The sequence below is a fragment of the Choristoneura fumiferana genome, chromosome 13, assembly GCF_025370935.1.
Source record: "Choristoneura fumiferana chromosome 13, NRCan_CFum_1, whole genome shotgun sequence".
Lineage (NCBI taxonomy): Eukaryota > Metazoa > Arthropoda > Insecta > Lepidoptera > Tortricidae > Choristoneura > Choristoneura fumiferana.
Window position 1 is genome coordinate 16,084,745 of NC_133484.1, and position 16,063 is coordinate 16,100,807.

Sequence of the window (16,063 nt, forward strand, 5' to 3'; positions counted from 1 at the left end):
TTTGATTATCTTTTAAACAATAAGAGTTAGGCCACGGTTGTCTTAGAGAAATTAACTTCATTTGACCTGTAGATTGTCCCTTAAGTTAACGGATATCAAAAATAAACCGGTGTATAGTTTTTATTTTCCTTCTTAATTATTAAAAAGTCGTATTTTAATTTGTAATATAGTGAACATTGTTTTCCAATATACTCGTATCATTAACCAGGAAAAAAGTAAATGCCACTTTTTCCTGATTTAATGATACGAGAGTATTCGAATAAATCTGATTGTGAAGGCGTGGTAAGATGCTTTGTTACTTGCTTATTGTTATAAGTAAGGACAAAACATATAGTTCTAAATATTAAAGGCCTGTTCAGAGGAGCAAGTTTAAATTAAAAACGTTTCTTGAATGTGACAATGTATTTTCTTCTTTCTTTCTTTTTTTTTGTGCAATAAAGAGTTTACATACATACAAAGTTTAAAAACCTGTTGTTTCCACAATAGCTTCCATCAACCTCCGCCTTAGGCCTCTGCTAAATGGCCCTTAGGCCGAGATAGTTCTATTCGGATTGCAATTCTAGTCAAATTACATGGACAGTTTCACATACAACAATTTATTTTTTCAGCGTCTTTTGTGACCTCCCAACGAGGGAATACTTTAATAAGTTTAGGCGGTTTCACTTTTTACCACAAGAAGAGAGAAGTACGATTGGACCACAAAATGTAAAAAGCGTTGGGTATGTTCTACCAACTTCAGCAGAGGTTGCAAAGCTGTGATATACACAGTCGATGACACTATTGTATCAGTCAGAATGAACATAACCACGACCCGACATTTCACCGTATTAGAAACGAACTCCTTGGTAATTACATATAAAGATGAGAATACTGTTTTGATGTTTATTTGGGCCCAAACTATTTTACTTAATTCTAACATTAACCAAGTACAATTAAGTCATTGAGAATAAAATAAATTGTTAGTTGCTAATGTTGTTTGTTTTTCATTCGACTTTGTAGGCAATTAACTGGTATCCAGTAAAATATACCTATATATGCTGCAGGTAAAAACATTGGCGTATCTCGGGCTATTTTTCAGGGGGGGGGGGGGCTGGCCCCTGACATGCATGACTTTTGTGTGAACATATCAGTATTATCCCCCAAATGCCTATGTTGTGAGTTTGAGTTTGAACTTGAATCAAACCGCGTTGGTATTGCTTCATCATTGCTTGCTAATGAAACCGCTTACAGTAAATAGAGTGGTAACTTAGCGTTCATTTATTTTATCCGATTCACAACCGCAATGACACATACTTTCCTACGTGTTGTCTATTTGTACTTAATACTATTGTTGTGTCTTGTGTTGTGAATAAATGTATTTTCTTTCTTTCTTTTATCTACTACCCAACTAAACGTTTCATTTGTTTCCAGATGTAATACAGTTCGTATACGGCAAGCGTGGCAGTCGTCAGATCCGATTGAATGGGTACCTCTACAGCTACCATATTCGCCGAGAAATGGCTGGCTTCGTGAAGACTCGTTGGTATTGTACCACCATCACTCGCGAGGTTGCAGGGCAAGTCTGTACACCATCGAAGACCAAATAGTGTCCTGCAAGACTGAACACAACCATGAGAGCGTAGCAATGCCAAGCAGAGATTTGAATACCTATAGTAAGTGGTGATTCTCATTACTAGGTGGTAGAATCAGTCATTGGAGATGGCGACAGATGTTATGTCATTTACATTCAGTCTACTTACTGAAGACCGCAAACATCTAACAAGCGAAGATGTTTTAATTTAAACTTAGCAAAATATTTTTAGCCCACGTGTCCCTAAGATAACTGAGCATTATCTTAAGCAATAATCAAGTAGTGCATACAGTTAAAAATGTGAAACTGCTGGGTTTCCAACTAGATCAGTGGTGGGCAAACCTTCTTCATTTGGGGGCAGAAAGTTACAGATATTTTAGAGGAGGGCCAGGATTACACCGTTCTATTTTACATATACTCTTTTATGTTTTTGCCAAATAACGAAATGATATTATGATCGCGGGCCATAAGTTCTTCGAAGGAACGTCGGCGGGCCGGATTAAATTCCTTCGCGGGCCGGAATTGACCCGCGGGACGTACTTTGCCCATCACTGAACTAGATAATTCACGTACATGGAACCAGCACGTTGACTAGACATGTTCAAAGATGACCATGGGCATATTTGCTCTACGTCTGTTAAAATCACTAGTATACGTTCGTTCGATAATTTCGTATGGAATCATCCTAAATATTGTTCCCCGGATAAAAATGAAAAATTAAGGAAGCATTCGGGATAATGGTAGGGGCCGCGTTCATCCCTGTATTGTATGCGTGATCGCTTCCATTATCAAAACGTATTGATATCCATATCAGTGAATATACAAGGTGTTAATTACATAATAACTGAAAACCTCAGACACCCCTAAAATATTTTTTCAATTTAAGTAAATTGATTGAATTTTATTTTTGAATATCTTCATTATTTTAAAAGATATTGGTGTGTTTTGCTAAGTCAGTAACACTACTTCATTTCTAACTCTACATTCATGCTTTGTATTTGTCAGTTGCGCTTTGACGTTTTTAGAAGAAAATCATACAGTGACAGAAAGTCGGCCAGTATTACATTATCAAAATCATATGCAACCTCGCTAAAATATTTAATTGGCGCCTGTTGCAGTCGTAACTTTTAGATTGGGCACAATAAAAAAAGGGATATAAAAACACATACATAACCTGATATAAAACATAGTGTAATCGATTCTACTCTCGATTCTGAGCAAACTACTTTCTGGTTTTTAGTTATTTAATTAACACCTTGTATATTTAAGATAATACTCTGACGTAGATTCACTTTAAAGAATTCAAAATAAGAGCCAATTATAATCCTCGAGTTACGGAAGATAGCCTAATATTGTTCCTGCGGGCCCATCCACATACAAACTGTCAAAGAGGACTCCGAAAGCCATGGGTCGAATTCCATATAAAAAGCTACCCTATGCGGTAAAAGTAAAAGCCATAAAGAGTGATATGCTGTGTTTCGTCCACAAATCGGAGCGCTTCTGCGAAATATTAGTTATTTATGTGGCTGGTGCATAATGAGAGGCATTAAAGTACGAGTGTGTTTTATGAAACGAGCCTTCGGCTCGTTTCATAATAAGATCACACGAGTGTTTTAATGCCTAATTATGTATAGCCGCATACATAACTTTATTCTACATGCATATCATAAGTTTTCTATAATATGTTCAGATATGGCCTGTATTTTTTAAGTTAGTGTTACTGATAACTAGTTTGAAGTATTACCAAAGCTTTAATAACAGATAATAAAAAACTTAAGTTTTATTTATAATAATTATTATTATCTACATGCATGTACATGTTTTCTACAATAGTACAGATATGCATTGTTAAAAAAAGTATGACCGATACTTTATGTAAACATTAAGATGCACCCGCAGATAAAGGAAGAAAATAAAGAAAACATTTCGACACCAGCAACTAATACTACGCTAACTTGATTTTTGTCAAATTTTGCGTTTTTTATCCAATATTATACATAGAATAATTACCTACGTCCACACAAAATTTTATTACCAAATTCTTAAAAACAAAAAAGTTTTGAAACTTATAAAACGCCAAGTAAACATACTTTTAATGTCACACGGTCTATAGGCCGCTAACTTTATTTTAGCCGGGTACTTACGGAAACCGTGTGAGGGTAGGTATGTTTGTTAATACTACGTTAAGTACCTGTTGTCGTTATCTAAACTGTCAGCTCGCATTTAATAAATAGTCCACGTTATTATATTGCAGTTTTCGATTGATTTATAGCAGTATTAACTAAAAAATAGTGTGCTTTATTTATTCACTGAAAAAAAAAGCAAAAATGTCACGAAAACGAGCTAAATGTTTAATGGAATTGGGTAAACTACAACACCGTGAAGAGGAAAATATTGTCTTAAAAAGTGGAAAATCGGATGATCGGAAATTAAAGCTAGAATATAAAGCCTTAGCCATAAGTGATAAGAATATAGCTTGCATTGTATTTAATTTCCAAAAAGTCCTGAGTGCCCCTAGTGGAAATATAAGCGTTTATTACTACAAACGGAAATTAAATATCTATAATTTTACGGTATACGACATGGCAAATAGAGAAGCATATTGTTACATGTGGGATGAACAAACAGCTAAAAGAGGGGCTAACGAAGTAGCAAGTTGTCTGTATGATTTCTTTGAGAAATTGCATGGTAAAGGAGTTTCTCAAGCATATTTATGGTCCGATAACTGTGGCGGTCAAAATCGTAATCGGATTGTGTATTACATGTATTTATTGGCTGCAGACCATTTCAAAATAAAAATTAATCACTGTTTCCTAGAAAAGGGCCATACTCAAAATGAAGGGGATTCCGTGCATGCCCTTATTGAAAAAACGGCTAGAGGTAAAGATATATATTCACCAGATGAATGGTTTTCCCTAGTACGTTGGGCGAAAGTCAATGAAAGACTATAATGTCATTGAGGTAACACAAGACATGATTTATGATTTCAAGGCTTCTATTTCCCGAAAAAATTGGACTAAAAACTTGAACAACGAGAAAGTAGCTTGGAACAAGTTTAAAGAAATTCGAACAACTCCTGAAAACTATGGATTATTGGGTTACAGGTATTGCTTGATTAGTAGTGACATTAATAATATTCAGTGTTTTAAGAAGTCCACTAGGATATCTCGCATAGAACCTTTTCCTCAAAAGGCGTACACAAGCCTATGAAAAATAAATAAAGCCAAATACAATGATTTAAAATACTTTTGTAACAATAATATTATTCCTCAAAAGTATCATAGTTTTTATACTAGTCTGCTGTCTGACGACCAAAATCTTGACGAATCTACTACTGATGTGGAAGATGATAATTGATTTGTAAATAATAACAGTATTTTTATCTAATTTTCACACCTTTCCATAATTTTTGACACAAATAAAACGCCAACTTCCTAACGTTATCCGTTTAAACAAAGCTAAGTGTAACTTGGATTCGTTTAGAAATATTACAAGTGTGAAGATGTTTACCTGTTGTACGACGCTAACTTTTAAAGCTAATAAAAAAATGCACAAATTTACCATGCTATTTCATTTATAGTAATAAAATTGTTATCCAACTATATCGGTGACTTGGTTTTTTTATTAAATCTCGTCTAATATAATATTCATACTACATATTAAAAAGGTAACACGCCCTATTACAGTACGCTAAGTTGGAAATGGCGTTAAATTCATCGACGGTGATCTTTCTGTTTTTGTCACAAGGTACGCTAAGTAGAACTAAATTCAAAATTAATGAAAGAATCTTAAAAGTAATTTTACATTTCTTTTAATTGTGTAACAAATAAAACTTGGTAAAAAAGTTATAATATATGTTCAGCGGTTTAAAATTTATCGCAAGTTTTCCTTGAATTGGCTTTAGCGTAAAGTTACCATTTTCGAGTTAGCGTAGTTTAAAAATGTTAGTGTCGATTTGATAGTCGTTTCTGAACATATAATAGGGAAGTTATGATATGCATGTACATAAAACAATATACAGCATTAAAGAGTATCTTTGCAATGATTATAGTACAAAAGTTTAATGAACAATGAACATCATTGCCTACTTAAACTAAAATCCTAATAAATAATATTATTTAAATTACTTAGGTATTATTTATAAGTTTAAATTAAGGTGAATAGAGTAAAAATATTTATGTGAAGTCCTTAATGATGAGTCATGCCTGCTCTTTTGACATCTGTATGTATATGTCTAGTTATGTGTGTAAATGTGTTCATTATGTAACAGTTATGATAATAAATGTTTCTGATTCTGAGTAGCTTTTTCCAACTGTGATAAATAATTGTTATCGAATATGGAATAGTCGTATAATAAATAAATAAATTAAGCTGAGACTATTTCCGTGGACTTGCATAGTAGGTATAAATAATCATTCAAAGTGATTCCCAATTCGCGTTTTTTCTCAACATCTGTCGATAGCTAACGCGGAGTTCCTACTTTTGTGTGGTTTTGGAACTTCGGGCCGATGCAAACTTAACATTGGTATTCCTAACCTAAACCTAGCTATGTTTCTGTGTCAATTAAAATTGGCGAAAAACGCTATTGTAAAAATAAGCTTCAGTTAAAAAAGCATATTATTATTGGGAAAACAAACATTTGGGAAAAAGTGCGAATGGAAGCTACTAGGAAATAACGATTTTAGTAAATTGATCCAATCAATCTCATTGAGCCTGTACAGAGGAATAGAGGTGCGGAGTTCTGACTCTTGAGTTCCTCTTTCAGTGCATGGCGATCGCTGAGTCACAAAACAGAAAGGTACAGAAGTCAATCTCATTATGTACTTCACTTTTCATACCTACGCTCGGCGTTCGCTCTAGGGTTGTCAACTATTGCTTATGCACAAAAAACTATTGTGGTAGTGGCACTCGTATCTAGTTGTTGAATTTATTGTTGAGAATGAAACGGGAAGAATGGAAATATTAATTAATAATAAATAAAATATTAATAGTGTCCCACTGCTGTGCTTTTGCCCAGCAGTGGGACACTATACAGGCTACTTAAATTAAATAATAAAATATTTTAATGTTAATGTCATTGTTATATTACAAATTTGTCACAGAAAATATCTTGCGACGGTTTCGACATTGGCGAAAAGCACGAATATTATATTTTCTTCTTCTTCTTTTAGTGCCTCTTCAATCCTGAAGGTTGGCTGTTAGCTTTTTGTACTCGTCTCTATCAGCAGCCAGCTGGAGCAGTGTCTCTGTGTGCGTTGCTCGAGCGCTCTTTGTATATATGTCGGCGGCCGATCGTAAAATCCGCCAGATCACGAAATTCCTAGGCATATCGTGAAATGGATCCATTTCATGATATGCCTAAAAGTTGGCCAGGCATATCACGATGTGCCTGAGAAACAATACGGCAGATCGATAAGAGCAACGCATTCGTCGATATTCCTAGCTCTATAACATCGTGATATGCCGAAAAAAGAAAAATTTAGGTACGACAAACGAGGCGAGGAGTGGTTAGTATGAATTGTTACCATAACGCACGAGCCGAGTGAGTGAAGCGAGCGTGCCGCGGCAGCGGCCGGCGATGTGCCAGAACCGATATGGCGGCGTTTCATGATATGGAACTTCATGATCTGGCGGATTTTACGATCGGCCGCCGACATATAGATTGATTTCTGTACCTTTTTTGTTTTGTGGCTGAGTGCTTTGTCGTTTAGAGACTCAGCGTACTAAGTACCTAGTTATAAAGAACGCAGTAATCTGATTTCCGGGCTCTTCGTGTCAGCTTTTACAAAAGTTGTATTGAAGTGTTGAGAGTTTTTTTTCCACTCACAGCCCCTTTTCTAACTGTTCTAGGCTCCATGCGGTATAAGTTTGAGAAGTCCACAAAAGGCACGCGCGTGTTAGTCATAGATGGGTACCGCTTCAATAGCCGCAGTAAAAGCAATAAGAGTTTCTATGCGAAGGTCATGTGGAGGTGCTCAAGGAATCGAGCGGGCTGCAAAGTATGCGCATACACATTTGAAGATCAGTTGCTCGTCGTGAAGAAACAACATAATCACCCGCCTCCAAGGAATAGTTCCTACGGTTTTGGCTCAACTACGGAATTAAAATAATGACGCCTGGTTTAAAATAGGTACTTCGTTAAATAGATATTATTTTTGACTTCTTGACTCATTGTTTGCCGTTTCACTGGTGAATTTGTTTTGATTGATAGAGAGAAAGGGACTCCTTCAAAAATATATGTTTGTTGTAGTCATTTGTCTACATTCATCATTTTTCTAAATTCTTTAACTGTGTGCTACATTAGTACCACATAATTAATATAACGTATTTTTGTGTACTTAACGATTTTTTTTATTTTTTTAACACTTAATTAAAAAAATGCAATGACAATCCCAAAAATATCATACGCCGGCAGGATTTGACCGTTTCTTTAGTATTCCGTTTTAAAGGTGTTATCGCAATACTGAAGTATGTAACTATGTATATTCTAGGTAAGACAAGCCCTGTATTCGTACTAAACATTTGTTGAGAAGCATTGTGGAATTAACGTGTTGCTGTGTTTTCGCTCACTAAGAGGCAACACGGCAACGAAGTGTTGCTCGAATAACAAGTTGGATCGACTATGTTGCTCAACATTATGTTTGCTGTGAATACGCGAGGTCTCAGTAAAATTTCTTCAAAAATGACTTGTAAAACTACATGCCTATTTAGTTTGTTACGTATGTAATACAGATTTCGTTGGAATCAGGGTAGAATTTATTTACGTAAATCGTGAAAGCATAACCAATTTGTAAATGTAACGAAAATGAACGAGCTGATCGGATTGGACATTCCACACAGATGGTTAAGTATTTTATGGTAGGCTCTGTTATACATTTAAATTTGAGACTTTAAGTTGAATGTTATCATTATGCATGACAATTTGACAATTTAATAGATTTTTGTGCTAGCTGATTACAAATTAAAGATGATGGTATAGTTTAAAACCGCGTCGATTGTTGAATTCCTAAGATTCTCATAGGTACATTATCTTACTTCAGGTCAACCGTACTTCTTTAGTACTACGTCTAAAGGTTCAAGGTTCCTGATCATCGATGGGTACAAGTACCACCTCCACAAAAGCGGGACCGGTACTGTGACCCCCACAAGCAAACTACGATGGCGATGCTCTAAATTCAGGACTGGGTGCAAAGCGATAGCGCACACCGTGCTCGACGAAATTATAACGATTAGGAGTGGCCATAACCACCCGCCTGCGTAGCACTGAAGATAGCATTATTCCCCTATGTAACCAACAAAATAGGTAACAGCTGATAACAGATCAAACTGTCAACTAAAAAAACTCAACTCATTTTCAAATATGAATAGTAACATAATAAAGGTGAAATTTGTTTAGTTTAGTTCCTTTAACTTTAAATTGCATGGTTTTTAAAATGACTAAATAAAATAATTTATTTATTTATCTTGGAAAGACCTCGTTTATTGTTGTTGTTTTTGTGACAAGTATAACAGCAACAAATAAGAGAAAATTATGTACGTCATTGTACATAATTTTCTCTGTATTGTTGCAAATAAAAATAAATTTAAACCAGATACAAGAATCAGTGCCTATGGATAATAAAAAATCATGAAATCAATCAATCTGTCATGGGTTTTTATATTTCTCTTTGGTTTCTGTTTTTCTATGTTAAATTTATGGGATGATGAAAATGATATAACTATTAAAATAATATACACAGCCATATCACATTCTAAAGTATCTTCCACATCAACCACTTGCGCAGTAGGTACGTAAAACCATTTTCTAAGTCGAGGGCACGGACCACCCACTAATTCGGATGACGAGCTCTCCTTGACAAGGGACCACGGAATGGCCTGAAACTATCTTATATTAATTCGTAAGTGACCTGTGTCTCTTATTTTATTTTAATTATTATGTCTGAGTTTCACGGTACTTTTAGTTCTAATGAAACTGAAGACTGCGATTGTTTACTACGATTCCGTAATTAATATTATACTCAAATCGACGACTTCTTTAACTGGTGTGAATATGTCTAGTTTACTAGGACTCAACCACCTTGCAAAATTTCGATTATTTTTAAATTACCTACAACGTGTAATAATTTTCGGGACGCTAGAGCATTGTAAGGTAACCTGCGAACAGCTGTGAAAAATTATTTTCCGTTCTTTCAGACGAAGATCAGCCTCATTTCGTAACGTCAAGGCGCGGTCGAAAATTGATTCAAATCGGCCGCTATACCTTCGGCTTCCAAAAACATGGCGGCGCCAAAACGAGATGGATGTGCTCCACGCACAACTCCCGAGGTTGCAAAGCTGTTATACATATGATCGAAGATGAAATTATTTCAGTTAAGAATCAACACAATCACTAGGAAAAGATAGGTATATTTGACAAATGAAATATAATCAAACCAACTGAATGGTTTCAAACTGTGATTCTTTTTCACTGAAAATGGTTGGCTTCGCATTACCTAACAAGTCAAATCCGGGTAACACTATTCGTGACAACGTTCTATAAAGGGCCAGACTGAAAAAACAAAATGATTCGACTGTACAACTAATAGTAACATTGATATAGCCTTATTTTATTTTCCTAACTATTTCTACTTACTCAAAAAGCTTTGAATTCTACGAGTAAGTTGTTGAAATAGTTTTTAGTTTCAGTATCTGGTCCTTAAATTGTAAAAAATATTATCTGTGTTGACATTACAAAAATAATGCCGTGCACACGACAACAAACAATTGTTCTTGTAAGATTTATCAGTATTATGGTTAAATACCTGTAATAAAAAAATATTTTATTTTGTTTTATATTTTACGTACCAACATATGTAACTAGTTTTAAACAATCCTATTATTGGGTTAAAATGTTAGTTTAGTGATGCTCCTAAGTTTTGTTCACAATGGTTGTAATTCACAAGTGTCTTCAATTATAGGTGATTGTTGGAATTGTGTGTTCAGTTTGCATAAATACTCGTATCTATCACATTTTCGTGATATTTGCTTGCGGTTGCTAAAAAGTAGTTTGTAACATAATGTCAATAATTTATTTTGAAATTATTGAGCCAAAAAGTATTGTATTTCTGCACAGCGTGCATAATAAAATAAACAATATCAAAAAAAAAATTAGATACTTATGTCGCAAAAGATTTTATTGTCATTGTTGATATTTTTTGAGCAAAAATTTATTGACAATATAAAAGAAAAAAATACTAAGTTATTTCATACACGATGATCTGCAATGCGCAAGTGAAAGGCTTCTTTGCATATGCAGCAAGTAGTGACAGAGTGAATAGCTACTGGTTTGTTCTGTCCTCGTTTTAAATGATCTAGTTTCAAAGTATGAAATAATTCGGTAACAAATTACAAGGGGGCGTAGCTCAGATGGTAGAGCGCTCGCTTAGCATGCGAGAGGTACCGGGATCGATACCCGGCGCCTCCAATTGTTTTGTAATAAAAGAAATTAAAAGTGTGTTTTGAAAAAGCACCCGACTCTATCTTATTTACTCACTTTTTAACCCCAGAACCCCATTTTTTTTGGCCCATTGCCACCTGCTTATGTTTTTTTTATTTGATTGTGTAACCTGTCTTATTTTCTGTGGCAATAAATGATTTATTATTAAGAAAATGAACAAACTGATTTTTTGTTGGAATGTAAATTAAAATACGCATTCTTTTTTTTAGGAGGGCGACGAGTTAAAAAAACAATAATTATGGATGAAGTAAACGAACAGCTGAACAGTTATTTGTCTAACTTATGTAGCGGGCGGAAGAAATGAAGTTCTTGATTAAGTATTAAAAAAACATTTTTCGCCTAATCCATTGCATTAAACCCGGCACGGAAATGCTGCCAGCCTTGTAGGCGCTCTTCCGCTGGAGCAAAGGCTTAGGGGCTGTTTGACCATCCATTCATTAGCGTTAACCGACGGTTAAATGTGATGCCGTCTCCGTCTATTTGAACAAAACAAATAGAGACGGCATCACACCTAACCGCCAGTTAACACTAAACAATGGATGGTGAAACAGCCCGTTAGGCTAATTTTTATATATAGTTAGGTTATTTTTAGTTTAGTTACAGGTGTTGTCAAAACATAAGTACAACAACGTAGCCTTTATCGAAGATAAAACTATGATAGAGATGTAAGTAAGAGCGATTCGTACAAAAAATAACCGTTGTGTTTTTTTTTTTGGAATTAGATAGGTAGAAACGTGGTGGTTTTGTAAGTCTTTCTTAATAATTTGGCTTTAAATTTTGCCATACATTTTTATTGTTAAAATGATTTTTACTTTAAAGAGGTCATTAGTAAGTTGAGTGTAAAACTTATCTCTGTCTATATTTCGACACTCCTACGTATACTGGTACAAGTGCATAATCATAAATTTACAGGAGAGCTGTTCAAAGGTTCCAAAACCTGTAACTTTCTCATTTGATGACATAACTTTTCAAAATTTTGCATTGGTTCCAAAGAAAATATTTGCTTCTACCTGTATTCATGGAATTTTGAAATTTCTTATAGTTTTTGAGAAAATTGCAGATACACTACTATACGCGTATTTTACATCTTGTAGTTGTGCGGTATACTGAGCTAATTACCACTTGCTCCAGTATACGGCGTAATGCGTAGATTACTGATCTAACGATATTTTTATATTGTATATAAATTTTTAGATGAAATACTTATATGGCTTGCAATGAACAATAAAACAGATGCTCTTTTACCTTCATCTATTGATTTATAAACGTTTTTATCACTTGCATCAATATACGCTAACATTAGCATGCCACTTGTACCAATATACCGCTAGTAATGTTTTAAACGTGCTATACAAAATACAGAAATATACCTTTATAAAAAACCTCACTTGAAATATAAATGGTTTTATTAAGAAAAGTAATTGTATTAAGTGCTTTAAATCAATGGAAGCACATTCAATGGATTCGTATTCCTGTTCAAATGTGTACTCATATTTTATTGTGAAAGGTTCCTCATGTGATACATATCGCATCGCACACATTTGTATCCAGATAACGGTTTAGCTTTTTGTGCCTCTTCAGGGTTCCGTACCCAAAGGGTATAAACGGAAACCCTACTACTTTATACTACTTCGCTGTCCGTCCGTCTGTCACCAGGCTGTATCTCATGAACCATGATAGTTAGACAGTTGAAATTTTCACAGATTATGTATAACTGTAGTCGATATAATATATATATAACAAAAAATAGATCAGAATAAATATTTAAGGGGACCCCCATACAACAAAATTTTTTTTTGCCAATCCTAATGAAGTTGTATAGATGGTACGGAACCCTTCGTGCGCGAGTCTGATTGGCACTTTGCTTAAGACAAGCTTTGACATGAAATATTGAGTCAAAGTCAAAATATCTTTATTCAATTTAGATTGTAACAAGCACTTATGAATGTCAAAAAATTTACCACCGGTTCGTAAAAACCTCTGTTGAGAAGAGTCTGGCTAGGTATATTTTGTAAACAGATTTACAATCATATTTTAGTGATATCTATACATCACAAGTATTTAGCACAACTACATATTTAAAACAGTTCTCAATTCGCTATTTGGAGTAAGCACTCGCCAATGCGGATCGGAATTATTTCCAAATTTCCCTATCCATGATATAATCATTAATTTTAATAATACGCCTTATATATTAATGTCTTCTTGACAATAGATTTAAATTTTGTGTCTGTTTCTGAGTCTTGGGAAACTTCTATAACTTCATACGGTTTACCCGTTTTCGCCATATACATAGCCAGGTACCATTTCTTAGGTGTGTATAAAAAAATGTGTATAGGGTGTTATTTAAAACCTGTACTATACTTTAAACCACATTAGGGCTACTAATTACTAATATGATCCAAGTAGAAAAATACTGTGATTCGAAAAAAAAAAGTTTTGTATGGAAGTGGAGTCGCAAGAAGACTTTCTAATTTCGATGTTTTCCCACTTATATCGTATTAGTAATCAGTAGCCCTAATATGGGTTACAGTATAGTACAGGATTTTTTTTATCAACCTGTAGGTATATTGAAATTTACTGTTCCCATTTTAATTAAAGCATGCATGCCTTCGCCTTCTTTTTGGGGATGCTCAACTACCAAAATGCAATATTACTGCAATGTTATATTTCTAGCACGCGTACATGTAGGTATAGCCGAAGAAATTGAATCACGTACTGGTACTGGGGTGGAACCGTTGTACTACCAATGTTATGTTGACATCCCATACATTTGCCAAAGAAATCACAGCAATAGATCACGAAAAGGTTTCACATTGGATTTAGTTTCCATGACTGTCTATGAGAAATACGGCTATTGTGGTCTTGCCAAACCAAAACATGTTTTTTTTATATATACTATCAAATTATGTGCTCGTAGAACAGTTTAAACGGTCCGCACGCAGCGACGGCTAGCGCGTACACTGAGGCAACTGCCAGTTACACTCGACTTCCCCGGCCCCGCGACAATATCGGTGCCGCGTATAGTGGTACATGTCGGTTGCCTCAGTATACGTTGTACCGATTAGCAAAACGTGTTAGATGCATTCATATACGTCACTTTTTTCCAAAACTAATAGGAATATCCGTCCAAATTTTTTGTGGTAGGTAAATAAGGAAATTTTAATCACAAAATTGCAAAAAACTAAAAATCAGAAATTTGTCACTTGACCAGTATACGTAGGAGGTATCTATATTTATCGATTTCGAGTTGATACTTGTAGACAAGGACGGATTAATTACTGTCAGTGACTAAAGCATACCTCGTAAGTGCATCATCGAACATTGGACATAATTTGTTTTCTCTTAGGTTTTTTTGAAATTTCCATATGTACTTAATGGGTAACAAAGTAAACCTTCTCCTCTTCTTCTTTGTTAAATATTCGTGACAGAGCAGTTGTGGTCGAACAATTCCACACCAGTCGTCCCTGGCCTTCACTCCTGGATCATGAAAAAAGTAACAGAGTGGCCTGCACGAATATTGACAATGACGCAAACATTATGTTTTTATGGACGTGAAACTACCGTGAGACTCACTCATATTAAATGATATTGTAATTGATAACTCGCGTCTTAAATCGAGTTTAGCTCGACATGTTTCGGGCTAATTCGTAGCCCTTCTTTAGAAGCACGCGACTCGGCGGCTGCCGCAACACGCGCACAACGCGCCACCGCTCTGCTCGCGTGACTGCCCGGTGTGGTCCTATGAAGAAGGGTTAAGAATTAGCCCGAAACATGTCGAGCTAAACTCGATTTAAGACGTGAGTTATCTGTTACAATATCATTTAATGTTTTTATGGCTCGAAACATTTATGCAGTAGATACTTAATTAAGTTTTGCTTTTGTAATAATGATTGTAGTGTATTTTTCCCTGATTTCTATTAATAAAGTATTTTGTAATTAATGACATTTATTCAATTAAAACGCGCTTTTAACTCATTAAAAAATACCAGTATGAAGTATTAAAACAAAAATACTTTTGCCCTCGCCTAAAGCTCATGCCAAATTCCAGATATAGCCGTGTTCGTAACCGGAAAGCGAGGCACCAGACAGATCAGATACAGGGGGTACCATTACATATTCCACACTAGGCTCAACATGAAGACCCGATGGTATTGCGCCTCGCACCACGCACGAGGTTGCAGGGCTTGCCTATTCACCGTGGATGACCAGCTTCTGTGCAGCAAGAATACACATAACCATTAAAAACATACAAATTAAGCCAACATCCATTATTTAGTCTCAGACTTATTATTTTGAATTTGAATTTTTTTAAGTCCTCAATCATCGAAATACTATATTATTTATTATGTAGAAATACCATTAGAGTTGTTAAGTTGACTTCTCATTGTGAATTCTATTGTGAAGTAAAACTGTCGCGGGTGGTCAGCAGATGATTGGGGCGAGATTTACTAAAAACTTGTGTAAGTTTTTTTTAAGCAGGTAACAATTTCTTTGAGTTTAAAAATATAAGTTACATCAATTAATAAAGAAGAAATTAAATAACTAAATTACAACTCAACAAATCTAGTTCCTTAAAACTTAATAAAATCTAGAAATGGGTTCCGTTTTCTCTTTGAATAGCTGTGCTAATTCTTTGAGACAGAGATAATTGCTCGCCCTTTTAGGTCTCCAGTTGTGCCAACCAGGCGCTTTGGCAAATCTTTAAGAGCCTGTGTGCGCCAGGACCCCATTGACCGTGGGTCAACTTCTATAAGAACTTTTTTTTGAGGTTGACAAATATTTATATTTGAGCCTTGTTTTATTGTACACATTTCCAATCAAATGTCTTTGCATGGTTGTTCAGTGAAGCTTGCCCGACTTTAAATTGTAAATTTAAAAATATGTTCCTTATATGTATGTATAGGTAAATTTAGATCTCTATTTACTTAAAACAATGCAAAACGATGGATTGATCTGTAGACGATGGACATTCTCAACTAAATATATAAGTAGAT

The 16,063-nt window shown here is 34.9% G+C and overlaps 2 protein-coding genes and 1 non-coding gene across 3 annotated transcripts in view; all 3 read left to right on the plus strand.

Moving 5' to 3' along the window:
• LOC141434168 (uncharacterized) overlaps positions 1-16,063 on the plus strand; it is a 500,735-nt gene that overhangs the window by 420,626 nt on the left and 64,046 nt on the right. The gene's annotated exons all lie outside the window — the stretch shown is intronic.
• LOC141434518 (uncharacterized) lies at positions 1,144-7,862 on the plus strand. Its single transcript, XM_074096941.1, has 3 exons — positions 1,144-1,154; positions 1,411-1,652; positions 7,421-7,862. Exons 1-3 carry the CDS (start codon positions 1,144-1,146, stop codon positions 7,678-7,680), a joined length of 513 nt encoding a protein of 170 aa, XP_073953042.1. The 3' UTR covers positions 7,681-7,862.
• On the plus strand, positions 10,961-11,033 carry TRNAA-AGC (transfer RNA alanine (anticodon AGC)). Its single transcript has one exon. It is a non-coding gene; the product is annotated as a tRNA-Ala (tRNA).

Bases quoted from the DNA above. Each gene is read 5' to 3' on its own strand.
- LOC141434518 (XM_074096941.1), top strand. The intron at 1,653-7,420 runs GTAAGTGGTGAT...TAACTGTTCTAG, and splicing joins CAGAGATTTGAATACCTATA to GCTCCATGCGGTATAAGTTT.